General features: G+C 28.3%; 4 protein-coding genes across 6 annotated transcripts; all 4 read left to right on the plus strand.

Moving 5' to 3' along the window:
* The first annotated feature begins 101 nt into the window (after positions 1 to 101).
* LOC105828577 (retinol-binding protein pinta) lies at positions 102 to 4045 on the plus strand. 2 transcript variants are annotated; one of them, XM_036287305.1, is made up of 5 exons: positions 102 to 562; positions 1669 to 1828; positions 2480 to 2585; positions 2680 to 3049; positions 3300 to 3438. In XM_036287305.1, the coding sequence occupies exons 1-5, from the start codon at positions 478 to 480 to the stop codon at positions 3398 to 3400; spliced, it is 822 nt and encodes a 273-aa protein (XP_036143198.1). In that variant the 5' UTR covers positions 102 to 477; the 3' UTR covers positions 3401 to 3438. The 2 variants fall into 2 exon arrangements, with proteins under 2 accessions (XP_036143198.1, XP_012522422.2); XM_012666968.3 differs by having other exon boundaries at positions 105 to 537; positions 3300 to 4045.
* Positions 4046 to 4967: 922 nt separating this feature from the next.
* Positions 4968 to 9687, plus strand: LOC118645695 (retinol-binding protein pinta-like). The gene is made up of 5 exons (XM_036287331.1): positions 4968 to 5558; positions 6744 to 6903; positions 7236 to 7341; positions 7454 to 7820; positions 8078 to 9687. Exons 1-5 carry the CDS (start codon positions 5390 to 5392, stop codon positions 8194 to 8196), a joined length of 921 nt encoding a protein of 306 aa, XP_036143224.1. The 5' UTR covers positions 4968 to 5389; the 3' UTR covers positions 8197 to 9687.
* LOC105828578 (retinol-binding protein pinta) lies at positions 8207 to 13192 on the plus strand. Of its 2 annotated transcripts, none has more exons than XM_036287324.1 (7): positions 8207 to 8248; positions 9695 to 10411; positions 10520 to 10646; positions 11117 to 11276; positions 11617 to 11722; positions 11835 to 12201; positions 12452 to 13192. In XM_036287324.1, exons 3-7 carry the CDS (start codon positions 10523 to 10525, stop codon positions 12568 to 12570), a joined length of 876 nt encoding a protein of 291 aa, XP_036143217.1. In that variant the 5' UTR covers positions 8207 to 8248; positions 9695 to 10411; positions 10520 to 10522; the 3' UTR covers positions 12571 to 13192. The 2 variants fall into 2 exon arrangements, with proteins under 2 accessions (XP_036143217.1, XP_036143214.1); XM_036287321.1 differs by having other exon boundaries at positions 9695 to 10377; positions 10451 to 10646.
* Positions 13193 to 14952: 1760 nt separating this feature from the next.
* LOC105828574 (retinol-binding protein pinta) lies at positions 14953 to 18646 on the plus strand. Its single transcript, XM_012666963.3, has 5 exons — positions 14953 to 15226; positions 15511 to 15670; positions 16029 to 16134; positions 16246 to 16612; positions 16862 to 18646. The coding sequence occupies exons 1-5, from the start codon at positions 15055 to 15057 to the stop codon at positions 16981 to 16983; spliced, it is 927 nt and encodes a 308-aa protein (XP_012522417.1). The 5' UTR covers positions 14953 to 15054; the 3' UTR covers positions 16984 to 18646.
* The last annotated feature ends 849 nt before the right edge of the window (positions 18647 to 19495 follow it).

Consider the following 19495-nt stretch of genomic DNA (forward strand, 5'->3'; position numbering starts at 1 on the left):
ATACAAAATTACACTAAAAAGAGCAAATAGTGGACAAAATCATCGCTTAAAAAATGTTTAATAGAGAATACCTAAGAAATTTATCCTCTCAAAACGATACATATCAAATCATCAAGTTTATACAATTAGACTTGTCATGTTTATTGTAGATGGCGCGATATCTAGTTACTGAAGTAGATTTATTGTAAAAATTTCAAAGAGCACATACATTCCAAAGTGCATGTGCTTATACACTGCCAATCGCATTTATCGTTTATTACATTTCGTGCGATAACAATGTAGCGCATTGCAGTACGTCTTCACAAATGCAAGTATTTTCGCGGTATCGAAATTTCGCGTTCTATTTCGTGTTCAATATTATCGAGATGGCCAGCAGCTGCAATGATAGCACTATACATCATGCTTGGCAAGAACTGACTAGTGAGGATAAGAGATATGCAATGGCACATTTGAACGAGACCGACGAAATTAGAGAGAATGCCGTCGCGGAGATTAGAAGCTGGATGGAAAACAGCGATAACTTGTCCGTACGAATTGGTAAAATTGACAATGGTTCCAAATGGTAAATTCGTTGAAATACCGTTTGATGATATTCAATTACGGTTCAATAAAACGAAATTATCTTTAGTTAGTGATAATATGACATTACTTTTGATATTTAATTAGTTTATGTAATGAGTTGAAGAATATACAGAGTGGTATTTAGAAAAAAAAGACAATTTAAAAGAACACAACAAATAATAACAAATAATGTTATGTAGTAACATGAGAGAAAATCTGTATTGACGGAGTTTCTTTTTGTATTATTGCGTTTAAATATTTTTTAAAGGCCTTTTAGTTTTTTTTAATTGTGGAAGAAGATAAAGAGAAAGAGATTTTAATATATTTGAAATCTAAATATGCATATATATATTATAGTATGCAAATTGTAAATTAAGATTAAAATAAAACTTCAATAATATTATTCATAGTATCTTGCAAGTGTTGTTTAAGACATGCATAATACATGCAAAAAATACCGTAAGAACTCTTCTGAATTTATTAAATCCGCTTAAACAGCATTTACGTAACATACATTATGCGCATATGCAGATTTGCTATTTATTTAATAGATAACTCTACCGTTCCGAATCGAATTGAACTCGAGCGAGCATCGTCTCGTCGTGCGCGAATTATAGTCGCCACTCGACTCCAAGGCCACGTAGTTACTGTAATTGTTTGTATTCATAAATATAATCGTTACTTTTTATTATTTAAATAATTGTGTATTCTCGATAGTTTTCACGTCTTCCTAATTCTATCCGCTCGTACCAAACCTCTTTCTCCCCCTACCAATTTTCAAGGCTTAGTAATCGACTATCGAAGCCGCCGACTCTGTTTAACAGATAACTCTATCTAATGAATAACTTAATACTTGATTATATTTTTGTCTTTATAATATTTTTATCCGATCTGTAATATATTTGAAATTTCGAAATTTTTATTTATCAATTAGAACATAATAATACGCATCAGTGTTGGAATATAAATCGGTGTTAGGATAAATTTCTTTACTTAATTAATTTGTAAACTTAATATAAAATCTAATTTGTAATGACAGATTTGTCATACCTGTTTAAAATTATACTATAGTTTTATATTTAAAAGAAATCTTTAATTTTTACATAGATGATTTTTTTATTCTACGATTTTTGAGAGTCTGCAAATTTAATCTCGAGGAAACTAAGGTCAGAATTCGAAACTATTACAAGCAACGTTCCAATTTACCAGAATGGTACATAAATAAGGATCCGTTTCAACCAAAACTGCAGGAGTTGCTTGATTTGGGGTAAAGCTCATTTTTTTTATTTTGAAGTATATAAATACATAATTTAAATAAAATCTCTTTTACTCTACTACTGTTCTATCAATAGTGCATTTCTATTTACTTTTTATTTATTTTGAATATATAACAGAGAACTTTACAACTGACTTACTATATATAACTTTTAATTTATTTTAATTAATTTTAATAACAAATTGTTTAAATTTAAAATTAAATTTTTGTTAATATTTTATTGTTTCTATTATATTTTAGTAAAAAAATTTATTAAAATCATTTCAAAAGAAAACTAGATGTACACACAATGTGACAATTAAGTTTCTAGAGATAATAAAACACACAAAGAATATCGAAAACATTTATTACTGTCATTCAATAAAATTCTTACTCTTTTAAAGGTTTATATTTTTTGTGTAGCAAATTGAATGCAAAAAATATTTTGGTTAAATTTTTGCCTTTTCTTGAGTTTCTCATTACTTGTTAGTCTGCTCAATTGATAAATTTCAATTCTGAAATTTTGTTCTTTTTATTGCATTTATTAATTTAAGAAAATAAAAAGTCAGCTAGCGTTAAATTATTGCACTGTATTGCTGTAAAACTAAAAAATTTACTGATTTTTTTCTAAAAATTTATAAATGTTTTCCTTGCATTTTTTAGAATTGTTTTGTCTTTAAGAAAACCAGATAGTCAAGGAAGATTGGTTTTTATTGTGCGTACAACTCAACAAAATCCGAGAATACACAAAATATCAGACGTAGCTAAGGTAAAGATTAAACAAACATAACTAGAACGATTTACTGTCAGAATGACATATTTTTAGTTAATGATCAATTTTTTTTAATAGACAATCTTTTCAGGTCTGTATATTGGTGACAGAAGCAGCGATAAAATATTATCCCGCGGGATCTGTATATGGTTTCATAGTATTAGTAGACGCAGCCAATGTAACTATGCGTCACATTTTCCAAATGCAACCCTATGTGTTAAGAAACGTGGTCCACGCATTCCATAGATCCTATCCTCTAAGATATCAGAAGATTGTCGTTTTTAATGCACCAAGACTTGCTAGTATTTTTGTGACGAAAATTGTCAAACCTTTTATGACTGAAAAAATGAAGAGCAGATTTCATATCTATTCGGACGCGCTTCAATGTACCGAAGACGCTCCAGCTAATATCTTGCCTGTTGAATATGGTGGTACAGATGGTGCACTTCAAGAATTAACAGGTAATACAATAAATTGAAAGCTATAAATACAATGCATATTCGGCAATGTATAAAGACTGTTTCCTATAAAGCAAATATTGTAGAACAAGAAATATAAATTTCACAATAAATCAAACAACCAATTACAACAATCATTAAAAGTTATATAAGAATTATCAAATATTAAGTATATTATATTGATTAAATATGTGTACTTAAACTTACATATTAATTCTATATATACACATAATAACAATATTTATTTTTGTAGATTATTGGAAGAAATTAATCGAGGAAAATAGCGACTGGCTTACGAAGGATGAAAACGATCAAATCCAAACAATCGAACTTGTACAGACAGATTTTGAATAGAATCGTCTATAAATGTTTTACGGCACAAATAAATTAATGCAAATTAAGAAAAATAATAATTTACTAAAAAAGAAAATTTTATTAGATTCTAAATGTATATGAATATGTGTAATATAAACATTTACTTTTGTAGAATATTAAAGAAATCAATCAAAGAGGACTTACGATGAGAATGACAGAATAACATTTTAGACTAGTTTTAGATCAGTTGATTTAGAATTGGCCAAAAATGTTTGGTCTTAGCACAAGTTTAAATGCATTGTGTTTATTTTATTTTGCAAATTTGATAAAAAATTTGATTTTTTCTTTTACTGGTATATGTGTTAATGTATTCCATTAATGACATAATAACAAACAGGCAAATAAGAGATAAAATTTTTATGGAAGCTTGCAGTTAATTTATATTTTTCACTTAAACGTAAACAAGGATAAAGTATTCATATTATTCATCAACTATTAATATTTTTTTATGTATCTTTATATAATGATTTTGATGTATTTACTTTACATCATCTTACAATTATACGTATAACAAAAATAATAATATATTATACCTATACATATATTTACGTAAAATATATTTTTTATTTTATTTAAACCGTCAAAGACAAGGATATTTGCATAATATAGAAACATGACAAAAAATTTATTGTTTGGTTTTATTTGCGTACGGTCTATGGCCGCAAATGTTGCTTCAATAGTGGAGGAAAGCTACATTGGAATGTCTCTGTTTTATTCAATAACCCTTTCAACAATGCTCCAATTATAATAATCAAGGAGGGTTCAAGTCAAGACTGTTAGATGACAAAATGTCCTTAGTCCAGAAGAACGTGAGAGTTATTCGACAGCCAATTTTGCATTAAATGACTGGTGTGAGCGGATGCGCCATTTTTGTTAAAAAATGAATGGCCTTTCAGAGGTTATGGTTTCCATTCAGGAATTCACCACTGTATTTAAAATGTCCATATAAACGCCGACGGGCGCAAAGCCTTTCGATGATTGCTGATTTTTGATTATATTCTGACATTTTCGATCATTGTCAAATTATGAATATTTTGTTTATGTATTCTACGTTAGCGCCGTGTGGCCTTCAACAATAATATAAATTTTAAATTAAATTTTATTTTTCGGTTTTCAGCACTACACTCTGTAAATCTCTTTACATGAAATTACATAAATTGTATCTAGGTGATTTGATCCATATGATCATTAATTTCAAAGAACATAGATTTTAAAGCACATGTCCTAGTGGACAATGCAACTAGTGGAACGCATTTTTTTTGTTAGTTACGCTCTGTGGCTTATAAATATGTTTTTGCGATTTATAGGTGCAAGTTTCTTCGCAATATCGAGAATTCGCATTCACCATCGCAATGGCAAACAAGTACGATAGGAATAGTGTGCATCATGCTTGGCAAGAGATGATCAGTGAGGATAAGAGATATGCAGCGTAATATTTGAACGAAACTGACGAATATAGAGAGACTGCGATCATAAAGATTAGACATTGGATAAAGAAAACGACGATCTTTCCGCCCAAATCGGTAAAAATGGTAGTGATTTTGATAATTTTGAGTAATCAGCTAAAACAACATTTATATAACAAGTACGAGGTCGATAGCATAACTTAATGTCACGCTGATAGGCTAATTAATGTATTAAATCATATCTGCGTACCTTGGTATTATAATCTTTATTAATCTATTAATGTAAAATGCATATGTTTGAATACATTTGTTTTATAAAAACGATAATTATATACATTGTGTCTCCGCATCTGTTTCCCTTTTTTAGCTTCGACTCAGATTATCCGCGCATTGTCCAGAGAAAAAAAAGACGGGTCGTTACAATTTCAAGAAACATAGATTCTAAGTGCATGCTCTATGCAATTTGGGCAACGCATTTTTTGTTCATTACGCTCTGCGTTTTAGGTGTAACTTATAGACGCGTGTCTCTCCGTAGTAACGAGGATTCGCGTTCACTATTGTGATGGCGGACAAGTACGGTAACATTGTGCATCATGTTTGGCAGGAGATGACCAGTGAAGATAAGAGATATGCAGCGGAACATTTGAATGAAACTGACGAAATTAGAGAGATCGCTATCGCGGAGATTAGACACTGGATCAAAGAAAGCGACGATTTCCCCGCAGAAATTGGTAAAAATGATAGTGATCCTACATAATACACGTATTGATATACTGCTTAATGAAATTCAGTAACAACTCGTTAATTTTGGAGCAAACTAAAATTAATCAGCATTTATGTGATGTTACTTCTGATATTTAATTTGTCGTATGAATTAAAGAGATCCTGGAGTAAATTATAGACTTTTTTTTATTAAAAAATTGTTTTAAATTTTTCTTAGAAATAGAGAATTCCAAATTCTTTTACACAATCTAAGTACGCATAAAATTGAAGAGGGACAATTTTATGTTAACAACAAACATTTTTGTAATTAAAAAAAATTTTAATATGTTAACAAATTGTTTTGTTATTAATATAAAATCTTCTGTCTTATTTATTTTTCTATTTTCATTGTGTAAAAAGTTTAGAGTTTTGTGAAGGCACAATTCAAAGATATTTTCTAATAAAAAAATGTCGGTAATTTGCTATAATTTTCTAAAGAGATATGACAAATAATGTTTGATAAAGAGAATGATGATCTAAAAACTTTATAAGTAGTAATTTGTTATCTATTTAACAGAAAATTTTGTTTAAAAAATTTGTCTTTATATTGACCTATAATGTATGTACACGAAATTTTGTAAAATAATTCTTATTTGTTAGTTAAAACACAATAATACATGTCTTATTATTGATTAAGAAAAAAAAAATTTTTATATTTTTTAAATATAAATATACATATTGCGGTAAGCAATTTATTCATTAAAGTTAAAATAAAAGTTTAAGAAACTTTTAATATCTTGCAGAAAATTTAAAATGTCAACATAGAAAAAAAAAAAAGTCTTTTAACATCATTCAATTGAAATAAAAAAAGGATGAATTTAATGACATACCTTGTGATTAATGAATCAGTTTAAACAACATTTATGTAACGCGCATATACTAATTGCCATCTATTAAAGATAACTTCTTAAAATAATTTTGTTTTTTATACCGATGTATAACTCAAAATCGATTAAATAGATTTCAAAATTCTTATTTGTCAGAACATAATAATACGAGCGATACGGTGTTAGAAAATACATACCTGGTGAAAATTTTTTATTAATTAATTTATACAATAATATTAAACTTAATTTATAATTTATAATAACAGATTTGCTACTCAAATTGTATTATAACATTATAATTAAAGGAAATCTTTAATTTCTATGCAGATGATTTTTTTATTTTGCGATTTTTGAGAGTTGGCAAATTTGATTTCGAAAAAACTAAGAGCAGAATTCAAAACTATTATAAGCAACGATCCAAGTTACCGGAATGGTACAGAAATAAGGATCCATTCCAACCGGAACTGCAAGATTTGCTTGATTTGGGGTAATAAGCATTATTTTTGTAGTATATACATGCATAACTTAAATAATATAAAATCTCTCTTCTCCTTTACTACTGTTCGATAATACATTTCTCTTTATTCTTTATCTGTAGATACATAACAGAATATTTCACAAATTGCAAATTTAATTATTTAAATAACAAATTGTTTTAATCTAAACATAATTTAGAAATTAACACTTAATTGTCTTTTATTGTTTTGGTTATATTTTAAAAAGAATATTTTATTAGAAATTTTTAGGTATATCTAAACGTATCACAGTAGAACAAGAATTTTTATATTTTAAAAAAATTTTGAAATACTTTACTTTCAGGATACATTTGCCTCTGCGAAAACTGGATAGTCAAGGAAGATTGGTTATGCTCATGCGCCCTACTCTGCATGATCCAGAAAGAAATAAGATATCAGATATAACTAAGGTAAACAGTAAAGTAATATAATACTTAGGCATGGAAGACTTGTAACAGATATCGTCACAATGATGTATTTTCAATTTGTGTTTATTATTCGTCGATATAAAATTTTTTTTAGGCCTATATATTGGCGATGGAAGCGGCAGTAAAACATTATCCTACAACATCTTTGTATGGTTGTTTATTGTTCATAGACCTAACTAATGTAACTACACGTCAGATGTTTCACCTTAAACCCTACGATATAATGAATTACGTCCAACTATGGCAAAACTGCTATCCTATGAGATTTCAGAAAATTGTTTTCTTCAACACGCCAATAATCTTCGATATAGTTGTAAGAATTTTCAAATCTTTTATGACCAAGAAGATGAAGAGCAGATTTTACATTTACTCAAATGCACTGCACTGTTTTGAAGATATTCCAGCTAATATCTTGCCTGTCGAATATGGTGGTACTGCTGGTACATTTCAAGAATTAACAGGTAATTGTGGTAAAGTAAATGAATATAAATACTCACAATACGTGAAGGATGTTTTTTATAAAGCAAGTATTGTCAAAAAAATATAATTTTATTGTTAAGACAAATAGTTTAAGCAATTATTAATCCTTAAAAATTATTAAATTTTTATTAAATATTAAATATATTATGTGTACATACATTAAACACGTATTCAAAAATCTGTATTTAATTCAATAACATTCAATGAAATATATAGTGACAAATATTTATTTTTGTAGAGTATTGGAAAAAAGATATAGAGGAAAATCGTGATTGGCTTATGAAAGATGAAAATGATCAACCAATCCAGACAGATGAACTTGAAAAGACAAATTTTGAAGAAATTACTCATTTGTAAATCTGTCACAAATAAATTAACACTATTAAGATAATCAATTATTTCCAAAAAGGTAAGAATTAATTGAATTCTAAAGTGTATATGAACTGTACTACGTATAAATTCATATAACAATTTTACTCAATATGTATAATATAAATATTTACTTTTATAAAATATTGAAAGAATTAATCGAAGAGGACTGCAAGTTTCTTACGATGAGAATGACAATATCGAATAACATATTAGATAAGATTTAGGTCGGTGTATTTAGAATTAACAGAAAATATTTGTTTTTAGCATAAGTTTGAATATATTTCGTTTATTTCGTTTATTTTGCAAATTTTGAGAAGCAATTTTTGTTCTTCTTTTGCTGCATACGATGATATATGTCTTATTAATGATACAAATGGATATATATATAAACGGATAAATAGAAAATAAAATCTTTTAAGGAAGATTGTAGTTAATTTATAATCTTTACTTATCACTAATTTTAATTAATATATCACCAAAATATGTAATGTCTCGATTGGACGTGACGACTTAAACGTGACTTTTTTACAAATAAGAATTTGGTTAATTATTTATACAAAATGTTGTTTTTGATTAAAATAAAGTAATATTAAATAATTTTAGTAAATCGTCGTTTTTTTTATTCAGTTAGGGCTGTAAAATTGAATATTGAATAGCGAATGAAAAAGATTACCTGTTTTAAAGTTTGTTAAAGATAAAATGTTATGTAAACGTTTATTAAAATAATTGGAATAATTAGTCACACAATGTAGAGAAATACATTGAAAAAATATATTGGATAATCACATGCATTCAGAAGATTAATTGCGCATCGCTGCTTAAAATACGCATATAATAATATGCGTATAATAATATGCATATAAATATAATTTAGACACAAGTTCCAAGAAAATGATATTAAAAAATTATTGTATGTATATGACGTCAACAGTTATCAGCAAGGTTATCAATAAAACATTATTCGTTGTAAAACCAACTTATCTTTTATGTGTTACGCATTAACGCATTCCGTGTCATTTTTCTCTTCTTTTCCGAATTTATAGTTATTGAAGAATTTTGTAAAATCTAACAAAGTGACTCTCAGATCTGTTAAGAATCGGCTTATCGGTTTGCGCAATTCGTACGTTGTCGATCCGGGTTTGACAGCAGGCCGCGTACGTGCATCAGCGCGCACATTTAAAGGTGAGCAACGATACCAGCCAAAGATCGTTGCCCGATCCAAAAGATTTTTAACAATAAAACAATCAGGAAAACCGAGTATTTCCGCGATTTTATTTCGTCATACTCCACTTCCCAAATTGAGAACTTCGCCGTCAATCAATCCGGGTATAAAAGGAGACGACGCGAGAGAAGAGACGAATTTTTTCCAACCAGCTAGTCACCGCAGACTCCTGGTGCTAACTCGCCTGATAAACTAAGACGTCTGAGTTTCTCGGCCCCGGCCAGGAAAGTGCTGGCCGTTTAATTGAAGTTTCTTTTCCAGCCATCGCTGTGATACGACTATAGAGATGAACAAGCTGCTTCCTGCCCTGGTCGAGCTATACCGATTGGTCGTATACCACAGCAAACCTTTCTCCGTGACTATAGGGGTGTGGGCTATCTCTCTTCGACCGGGTTATTTCGTTTAGTAGCCAACATCCCCTCAACATTTTACATCGCATCACGCGACTGCAGAGGTACGGGCGACCCGCTTTGGCCCAGGCGCTAGTTGCCCAATTCAAAGCCAGTTTTTCTGTGGTAAAATCTTCCACCGTATTCGCCAGGTATTAAGCGCCGCGCTCTCCAATCCGTCGCACCACGTATTCGATTCCCGCCCTAACACCTCGTGACACGCGCACGCCGCGTGAATCCCCGCTGATACCGCGTTATTAAAATCACGAGGTCGATAGCATGCGCATAACTTAATGTCACGCTGATAGGCTAATTAATGTATCAAATCATATCTGCGTAATTTGGTATTATAATCCATTAATGTAAAATGAATATGTTTAAATACATTTGCTTTGTAAAAATGATAATTATGTACATTGTGTCCCCGAATCTGTTTCCCCTTTCTAGCTTCGACTCAGATTATCCGCGCACCGTCCGGAGCAAGAAAAAAGACGGGTCGTTACAATTTCAAGAAACATAGATTCTAAAGTGCATACTCTATGCAATTTGGGCAACGTATTTTTCGTTCATTACGCTCTGTGCGTTTTAGGTGTGTTTTTACGACTTATAGACGCGTGTTTCTCCGTAGTAACGAGGATTCGCGTTCACTATTGTGATGGCGGACAAGTACGGTAACATTGTGCATCATGTTTGGCAGGAGATGACCAGTGAAGATAAGAGATACGTAGCGGAACATTTGAATGAAACTGACGAAATTAGAGAGACCGCTATTGCAGAGATTAGACACTGGATCAAAGAAAGCGATGATTTCCCCGCAAAAATCGGTAAAAATGATAGTAATCCTACATGATATACATATTGATATATTGCTTAATAAAATTCAGTAACAACTCGTTAATTTTGGAGCAAACTAAAATTGTCTTTAATCAGCATTTACGTGATGTTAGTTCTGATATTTAATTTGTTGTATGAATTAAAGGGATCCTGGACTAAATTATAGACATTTTTTTATTAAAAAGTTATTTTAAATTAATCCTAGAAATAGAGAATTCCAAATTCTTTTACATAATCTAAGTATGCATAAAATTGAAGAGGGGCAATTTTATGTTAACAACAAAAAATTTTTGTAATTAAAAAAAATTTTAATATGTTAACAAATTGTTTTGTTATTAAATTTTTTATTAATTAATTTATACATTAATATTAAACTTAATTTATAATTTCTAATGATAGATTTGCTACTCAAATTGTATTATAGCATTATAATTGAAAGAAATTTTTAATTTCTATGCAGATGATTTTCTTATTCTGCGATTTTTGAGAGTTGGCAAATTTGATCTTGAAAAAACTAAGAGTAGAATTCAAAGCTATTGTAAGCAGCGATCCAAGTTACCGGAATGGTTCATAAATAAAGATCCATTCCAACCAGAACTGCAGGAGTTGCTTGATTTGGGGTAATAAGCATTATTTTTGTAGTATATACCTGCATAACCCTATTATAAAATGTGTCTTTTACCATTTTTGAAGCCATAATACCTTTATATCCTTTATCTGTAGATACGTAACAGAATATTTTACAAATTGTAAATTTAATTATTTAAATAAAACAAATTGTTTAAATTTAGACACAATTTAGAAATAATTTAAAATTTAAAACTTAACTTTTTTTTATTGTTTTGATTATATTTTAAGAAGAATATTTTATTAGAAATCTTTAGATACATCTAGATATTACAGTAGAAAAAAATTTTTAATTTTTTTTTTAAGATTTTAAAATACTTTATTTTCTCTTAGAATTTATTTGCCTTTGCGGAAACCGGACAGTCAAGGAAGATTGATTATGCTTATACGCACTACTGTGCATGATCCAGAAAGAAATAAAGTATCAGATATAGTTAAGGTAAAAAGTAAAATAATATAACATTTGCGCATGGAAGATTTGCAACGAATATCACTACAATAATGCATTTTCAATTTCTGTTTATTATTTTTTAACATAAAAATTTTTTTAGTACTATATATTAGCGATGGAAACGGCGATAAAACATTATCCCGCATCATCTATATATGGTTGCTCACTCTTATTAGATACATTTAACCCAACTGTACGCCACGTTATTCAAGTTAAGCCCTACGAATTAATGAATGTGGTCCAATTGTGGAATAACACTTATCCTATGAGATGTCAGAAAATTGTTTTTTTTAACGTGCCATTAATTTATGATATTATTGTGAAAATTATGAGATCTTTTATGACAGCAAAGATGAAGACCAGATTACAAGTCTATTCAGATGCGCTTCACTGTTTCGAAGATATTCCAGCTAATATCTTGCCCGTCGAATATGGTGGTACAGATGGTACACTTCAAGAATTAACAGGTAATTGTGATAAATTAAATAAGTATGAATGTTGACAGTATATAAAGAATATTTCTTATAAACCAAGTATTGCCGAAGAAAAACAATCTCACTGTTAAGACGAAAAATCGTTTACCAATTATTAAAGGTTATTAGTGGTTTCTCAAATATTATATCATGCGTATATTAAACACATATTTAAAAATCTGCGAGAAAATATAATTCCGTAACATTCAATGTAAATATATAATTCCAAAATTTATTTTTGTAGAATATTGGAAAAAAATGATCGAGGAAAATCGTGATTGTCTTACAAAAGATGAAACTGACCAAACAACCCACACAATTGAACCTGAAGAGATAAATTTTGAAGAGATCACTCATCTATAAATTTTTCGACTACAAATGAATTAACACACTCAAGATAATTATTTATTAAAAGATAAGAATTTATCGGATCCTAAAGTGCATGTAAACTGTACTACGTACATACAGATTCGTATAACAATTTTATGTAATATAATATTTATTTTTGTAAAATATTTAAAAAATTAATCAAATAGGGCCGCAAGTTTCTTACGATCGATGAAAATAACAAAATCGAATAACATTTTAAACCAGACTTAGCTGTTAGTTCAGTACATTTAGAATTGGCCAAAAATGTTTGTTTTTAAAACTACTTCGAATGCATTGTATTTTCTTTTGCATACCTTATTTTACAAATTTGATAAAAAATTTCTTTTTTTTTGCTGGTATGTGTTGATATATTTCATCAATGATATAATAACAAACACGCAAGTAAAAAATAAAATTTTTGTGGAAGATGGTACTTAATGTATATTTCTTACTTAAACGGAAATAAGGATAAGGTATTTATATTATTCACCGGTTATTAATAATTTTTTTCTGTAGTATATCTTGTGTAATGATTTTACTGTATTTATTTTACTTTACCTTACAATTATACATATAATAAACAATAATAATAAATTATACCTATCCATATGTAAAACGTATTTCTTATTTTATTTAAAACTTCAAAGATAAGGATGCTTGCATAGTAATAAAACTTAACAAAAAATTTTTTCTTAGTTTATTAAAGGTTATTTTTAGAAATCTTTTTACTTCATATAATCTTTCTGCGATACTATTCTTTTACAAAAATTTAATATTGAACAGTATTAAAATGGTCAGTAATTATTACTTGTTTTGGGCAATGAAAGTGCTAACAACAGTGTTTTTAATCCTTAAAATAATAATTGCTGACAATTTTAATAAGCTCCAGTATTATATATTTATAAGGATTCCGTACGCGGCTACCGATAATTCGATAACTATCAGTTCAATAACTGCCGTTGCGTTTACTTTCTCAAATATCAAAGTATGCGCAATGATACTTATTGTATTAACAACAATCGTGTACGGGAAACTTGGTTTCTCGGTAGCGTTTATATGTTAATTTTATTTGCGCGGTCTATGGCCGCAAATGTTGCTTCAATAATGGATCGAAGAAAACTACATTGCAATGTTTCTGTTTTTAATAATTTAAAATTTTTTTCAACAATGTTTCAATTATAATAATCAATAAAAGTTCAAGTCAAGATTTTGTTAGATGACCAAATGTTCCTAATTTAGAAGAGCGCGAAACAGCCAATTTTTGCACTAAATGACTGGGGTGAGCAGATGCGCCATTCTTGTTGAAAAATGAATGGCCTTCCAGAGGTCATGATTTTCATCTAGGGATTTACCACTGTATTTAAAATGTCCACATAAACGCCGACGGACGCGAAGCCTTTCGATGATTGCTGATTTTTTATTATATTCTGACATTTTCGATTATTGTTAAATTATAAACATATTGCTTATGTAATCTACATTAGCGCCGTAAAGCCTTCAACAATAATGTAATATAAATTTGAAATTAAATTTTGTTCGGTTTCCATCACCGCACTCTGTAAATTTCTTTACATGAAAAATTGTATTAGGTGATTAATTCCATATGATTAATAATTTTAAAGAACATAGATTCTAAAGTGCACGCTCTTATGCAACAAATTTTGTTTCCTCAGAGAAGAAGTTTTATTTTTGTATAAAATTTTTTTTAGTTATTGTTGCCAATGTGTTTAGAATGTTCTAAAACGTCGAAAAAATTCAATTTTTTAAAATGTGTGTATGTATGTGTGTATGTATATGTGTGTGTGTTATTGTGTATGTGTCAATTTTATTAAAATTTCTATAACTTCAGATCTGATTAACCATTTCTTTATAAAATATATATGAATACGAGGAAAAAGGACTGAAGAATTAGATTTAGAAGAATTGCCAATAATTAATTCTAAATTGTCAAAAAACTACAATTTGTGAAAAGTCCTAATTCTTGAGATATAGCTTATAGATTAACCAAATGTTAACGAAATATATATAAATGAAATAGGGGTAGAAAAGACTGAAGAATTTGTCCCACACTACCCGGAAGGAGAGTATTCCAGCTGGGTGTGTGTAAACGCATTTTCGTCTACCCTCAAAAAAAAGTTACAAAAAGTTTTTATATATTAATAAAATTGTATGTAGAATACAAACAAAATTCGATAAAGAAATGTTTGTTGTCAATATATATAGCTTTCTCTACGAGGAAGCAAAAATAAAAGAAAAAAAAGCGACATTTGCAAGTTTCTGATTTTAGTATACCTACTTAAAGACTATGAGAAAGCAATATGCAAATCTAAATTCATGATTAAAAGATATGAGGAAGCAATATGCAAGTTTTACTTGTTTTTATTAATCGGTCTATGCGTTGTAGGTATGTAGGTTTTTCCGACTTTATTATAAATGTCAGTTTCTTCGTAGTAACAAGGATTCGCGTTCGCTATCGCAATGGCGAACAAGTACGATAGGAATAATGTGCATCATGCTTGGCAAGAGATGACCAGTGAGGATAAGAGATATGCAGCGGAATATTTGAACGAAACTGACAAAATTAGAGAGACTGCTATCGCGGAGATTAGATACTGGAGCAAAGAAAGCGACGATTTTCCCGCCCAAATAGGTAAAAATTATAGTTCATATGAAAGCTTATATATACGGTAGCTTTTATGTATGTTACATAAATGTTATTTAAGTTAATTTGTTAATTATAAAATGTGCCATCAAATTCATCTTTTTTTACATTTTGCATTTTTAAATTTTCTACAAGTTATTAGAATCTGTTGAAGTTTCACTTTTTAATGATAGATTTGCATGTTTTAAATTGTATTATAATTGAAAGTAATCTTTAATTTTTACACAGCATTGAAGCATTATAATTGAAAATAATTTTTAATTTTTACGCAGATGATTTTCTTATTCTGCGATTTTTGAGAGTCTGTAAATTTGATCTCGAGAAAACAAAGATCAGAATTCAAAACTATTATAAGCAGCAATCCAAGTTACCAGAATGGTACAAAAACAAAGATCCATTTCAACCGGAACTACAAGAGATCCTTAATTTGGGGTAATAAGCATTATTTTTGTAGTATATAAATGCATAATCTAAATATTGTATTATAAAATCTCTCTTCTACATTATTACTAATGCTGAATCGATAATACATTTTTTAAATCTTTGATTTGTGAATATATAACAGAATATTTCACAAATTATAAATTTAATTATTTAAGTAATAAATTGTTTAAATTTAGAAATAACTTAGAAATAATTTAAAATTTAAAAAACTTAAGTTTTTAAATGGCTTTTATTATATTTTAAGAAAAAAAATATATTAAAAAATTTTATATACATCTAGACGTATTACGGTAGAACAAGAATTTTAATTTTTTTTTAAATTTTGAAATACTTTATTTACTTTTAGAGTTTATTTGCCTTTGCGAAAACCGGACAGTCAAGGAAGATTGGTTATGCTTCTACGCATTACTGTGCATGATCCAAAAAGAAATAAAGTATCAGATATGGTTAAGGTAAAAAGTAAAGTAATATAACACTTGTGCATGGAAGATTTGCAACGGATATCATCACAATGATGTATTTTCAATTCTTGTTTATTGTTTTTGACATAAAAACTTTTTTAGAACTATCTATTAGCGTTGGAAGCAGCGATAAAATATTATCCCACAACATCTATATATGGTTGCTCACTGTTAGTAGACACATCTAATCCAACTGTAGCTCACATTACTCAAGCTAAACCTTACGAGATAATGAATGTGATTCAAATGTGGGAGAACTGCTATCCTATGAGATTTCAGAAAATCGTTTTTTTTAACACGCCATTAATTTACGATATTATTGTGAAAATTGTAAGATCTTTTATGACCGCAAAGATGAAGAGCAGATTTCAAGTCTATTCAGATGCGCTCCACTGTTTTGAAGATATTCCAGCTAATATCTTGCCTGTCGAATATGGTGGTACAGATGGTACACTTCAGGAATTAACAGGTAATTGTGGTAAAGTAAATAAATATGAATACTCACAATATGTGAAGGGTGTTTCTTATAAAGCAAGTATTGTCAAAAAAATATAATCTCATTGTTAGGACAAACAATCGTTTAGCAATTATTAAAGATTATTAAAGGTTTGTCAAATATGAAATATATTATGTATATATAAAACACGTATTTAAAAATCTGCATATAATTCTGTAACATTCTATGTAAATATATAATAACAAATATTTATTTTTGTAGAATATTGGAAAAAAGATATAGAGGAAAATCATGATTGCCTCACAAAAAATGAAAATGATCAACCTATCCAGACAGATGAACCTGAAGAAACAAATTTTGAAGAGATTATTACTCATCTGTAAATTTTTTATAAATAAATTAACACGATTAATGTAAGTAATTATTTACTAAAAGGTACGAATTAATTAAATTCTAAAGTGTATATGAACTCTACTACGTATAAATAAATATTCATATAACAATTTTACTCAATATGTATAATATAAATACTTACTTTTATAAAATATTAAAGGAATTAATCGAAGAAGATCGCGTTTGCTACGATCAATGAGAATAACAAAATTGAATAACATTTTAGACCAGATTTAGATTATTAAATTTAGAATTAACAGAAAATGTTTGATTTTATCATAAGTTCGAAATATTTTGTTTATCTTATTTTGTAAATTTTGAGAAACAATCTCTGTGTTTTTTTTTGCTGCATAGAATGAGATAGATCTACATAGAATAGAATTATTACAAACAATGTAAAAAAATGTTTTAAGATTTTCTCAGATTTATCTTTCTCAGATAGATATTTTAAGATAAGGAAAACAGTATCAGTAGCAAACTTATGTATGAACTGGAAAAAATATATTGAAAAATCATATGCATTCAGAAGATTAATTGCGCATCGCTTGGCTAGAGTTGACCAGTGAGGATAAAAGATACATAGAAGTACATTTGAACGAGACCGACGGAGTTATAGAGAATGTCATTGCGGAAATAAAACGCTAGTGCGAAGCAAGTGCGATTAACTGTGCATACAAATCGGTAAAAATATTAATGATCCACGTAGTGGACACGTGAAAATATTGTTTGATGAAATTAGATTGCAGTTCATTAATTGTAAAATAATGAACAAATATTATTTTCAATCGCCGTTGGTTTAATGTTATGTAACATTTGAATGAAATAACACTTATTTGTTCTTGACCTCACAATAAGAAAAAAATAAAAAGTGACATAGCAAACAGCGTCTTTATTTGCAAAATAAAAATCAAAATTATATAAATGTTTTAAAAAACAATAATAAATAATGATAAACAATGACTTAAAAATGTATATGGGTTAGATAGTAGATAACAGATTAAATGCGCATATATAATACAAGTTCCATGATTGATATCGCGAAATGATTATACATAATAGTTATATGCGTATTTTAAATAGCAACACGCAATTAATCTTCTGAATGCATATAGTTTTTCAATATATTTTTTCTAGTGCATACGTAAGTCTGTTACGTCTTTAAGTCAGATAATAATAATGACGTCAACAGTTATTAGTAAGGTTTTCAATAAACCAATATTTCTTGTAAAATAGATAAGAGATAAAGATTGTAAACAATGAAACTTTAAGAAAAATGAGAATCAAATAATTCAGTCAGCACAAGCAGATTTATCCATAAATTTCTTATATTACTAATAAATTAAAATAGTTGAGATAAGCAATTATTTACTATAAGTTAAAATTTCATTGAATTTTAAAATAAATTTTAATGATTTTGTATGAACCACTGGATAGATTTGCATAAAACTTGAATTTAATATATGTATATTGAAAGAAGCAATCGAATCAACAGAAAATGTTTGCTCTTAGCGCAAGTTTAGAAACATTTTGTTATTTATCTTATTTTGCAAATTTTGCAAAAAAGATTATCTCTCTTTTTCGTTTGTTGCATATGTTATACGTTGTATTAATAATGTAATATAAATAAGCAAATAAAGTTAACTATTCATCTGATATAAATTTAATTTATTTTTCCAGTTATACTTTTTTGTAATAAAGATTTTAATGTATCCGTTTTTCATCTCCTTGCGGTTATACATATAATAATATGTTTCTATAAAAAATATTTTCTATTTTATACAATAAAAATTTTATCTCATGTTTAGCATATTGCCAAAAAAATTGATGACAATTATTGTATTTGTCACAGCGGATTTTATAATCAACTATCTTATCTGCTGCTAATAATGCGGTTATTGATTGATTGCACTTTTTATCACAAAAGTGATATTAAAGATCATACAATTCCAAAGAGCATGCTGTCGACCTTGTTTATTATTAGATAACATTTCGAGTGCACGTGAACGTATGTACAACGTCTGCAATAAAGTAACATCTACTTGGAAAAATTGTAAGGCAAGCAAATATGATAACCTAGCATCCATCTTTAAAAAAAATTGTAGTAGACAAGATTGGTGGCTCCAGAATCTTTAAGAAAGACTAATATATATAATGTACTGTAACATGTACTATCTTGATTGAAGTTCCACATATCAATTCAGAAGTGACTGTTTTTATAAATTAGAGTTCTGCTAATTGTTTATAATAAATATTGTTTCTAGTTAACTCAATTGTTTTCTTGAAATATTTTTATACAACTAGAAAACATATACTTTTGTACAATAACAAAACCTGATATATACTTTTATTTTATCTAAATGCAAGCCGCAATTTATTTTGCTTCTTATCGACTTCAAAAAAATAAATAATGTTTTCTTTTCTTTTTTATATTGCATAAATTTTTTTATATTTTTAAACCAATATTTATAGTCAATTCTTATTTCAAGAACATTTCAAGTAATG

Source organism: Monomorium pharaonis, chromosome 1, assembly GCF_013373865.1.
Source record: "Monomorium pharaonis isolate MP-MQ-018 chromosome 1, ASM1337386v2, whole genome shotgun sequence".
Classification (NCBI taxonomy): Eukaryota; Metazoa; Arthropoda; class Insecta; order Hymenoptera; family Formicidae; genus Monomorium; species Monomorium pharaonis.

Coding starts and splice junctions, on each gene's coding strand:
- LOC118645695 (XM_036287331.1), top strand. CDS start 5,390: ATGGCGGACAAGTACGGTAACATTGTGCATCATGTTTGGCAGGAGATG. Junction 5,559..6,743: donor CGATTTCCCCGCAGAAATTG/GTAAAAATGATA, acceptor ATTTCTATGCAG/ATGATTTTTTTATTTTGCGA. Junction 6,904..7,235: donor CAAGATTTGCTTGATTTGGG/GTAATAAGCATT, acceptor CTTTACTTTCAG/GATACATTTGCCTCTGCGAA.
- LOC105828574 (XM_012666963.3), top strand. CDS start 15,055: ATGGCGAACAAGTACGATAGGAATAATGTGCATCATGCTTGGCAAGAG. Junction 16,135..16,245: donor AAGTATCAGATATGGTTAAG/GTAAAAAGTAAA, acceptor AAACTTTTTTAG/AACTATCTATTAGCGTTGGA. Junction 16,613..16,861: donor TACACTTCAGGAATTAACAG/GTAATTGTGGTA, acceptor TTATTTTTGTAG/AATATTGGAAAAAAGATATA.
- LOC105828577 (XM_012666968.3), top strand. CDS start 306: ATGCAAGTATTTTCGCGGTATCGAAATTTCGCGTTCTATTTCGTGTTC. Junction 538..1,668: donor TAACTTGTCCGTACGAATTG/GTAAAATTGACA, acceptor ATTTTTACATAG/ATGATTTTTTTATTCTACGA. Junction 1,829..2,479: donor CAGGAGTTGCTTGATTTGGG/GTAAAGCTCATT, acceptor TGCATTTTTTAG/AATTGTTTTGTCTTTAAGAA.
- LOC105828578 (XM_036287321.1), top strand. CDS start 10,478: ATGGCGGACAAGTACGGTAACATTGTGCATCATGTTTGGCAGGAGATG. Junction 11,277..11,616: donor CAGGAGTTGCTTGATTTGGG/GTAATAAGCATT, acceptor ATTTTCTCTTAG/AATTTATTTGCCTTTGCGGA. Junction 12,202..12,451: donor TACACTTCAAGAATTAACAG/GTAATTGTGATA, acceptor TTATTTTTGTAG/AATATTGGAAAAAAATGATC.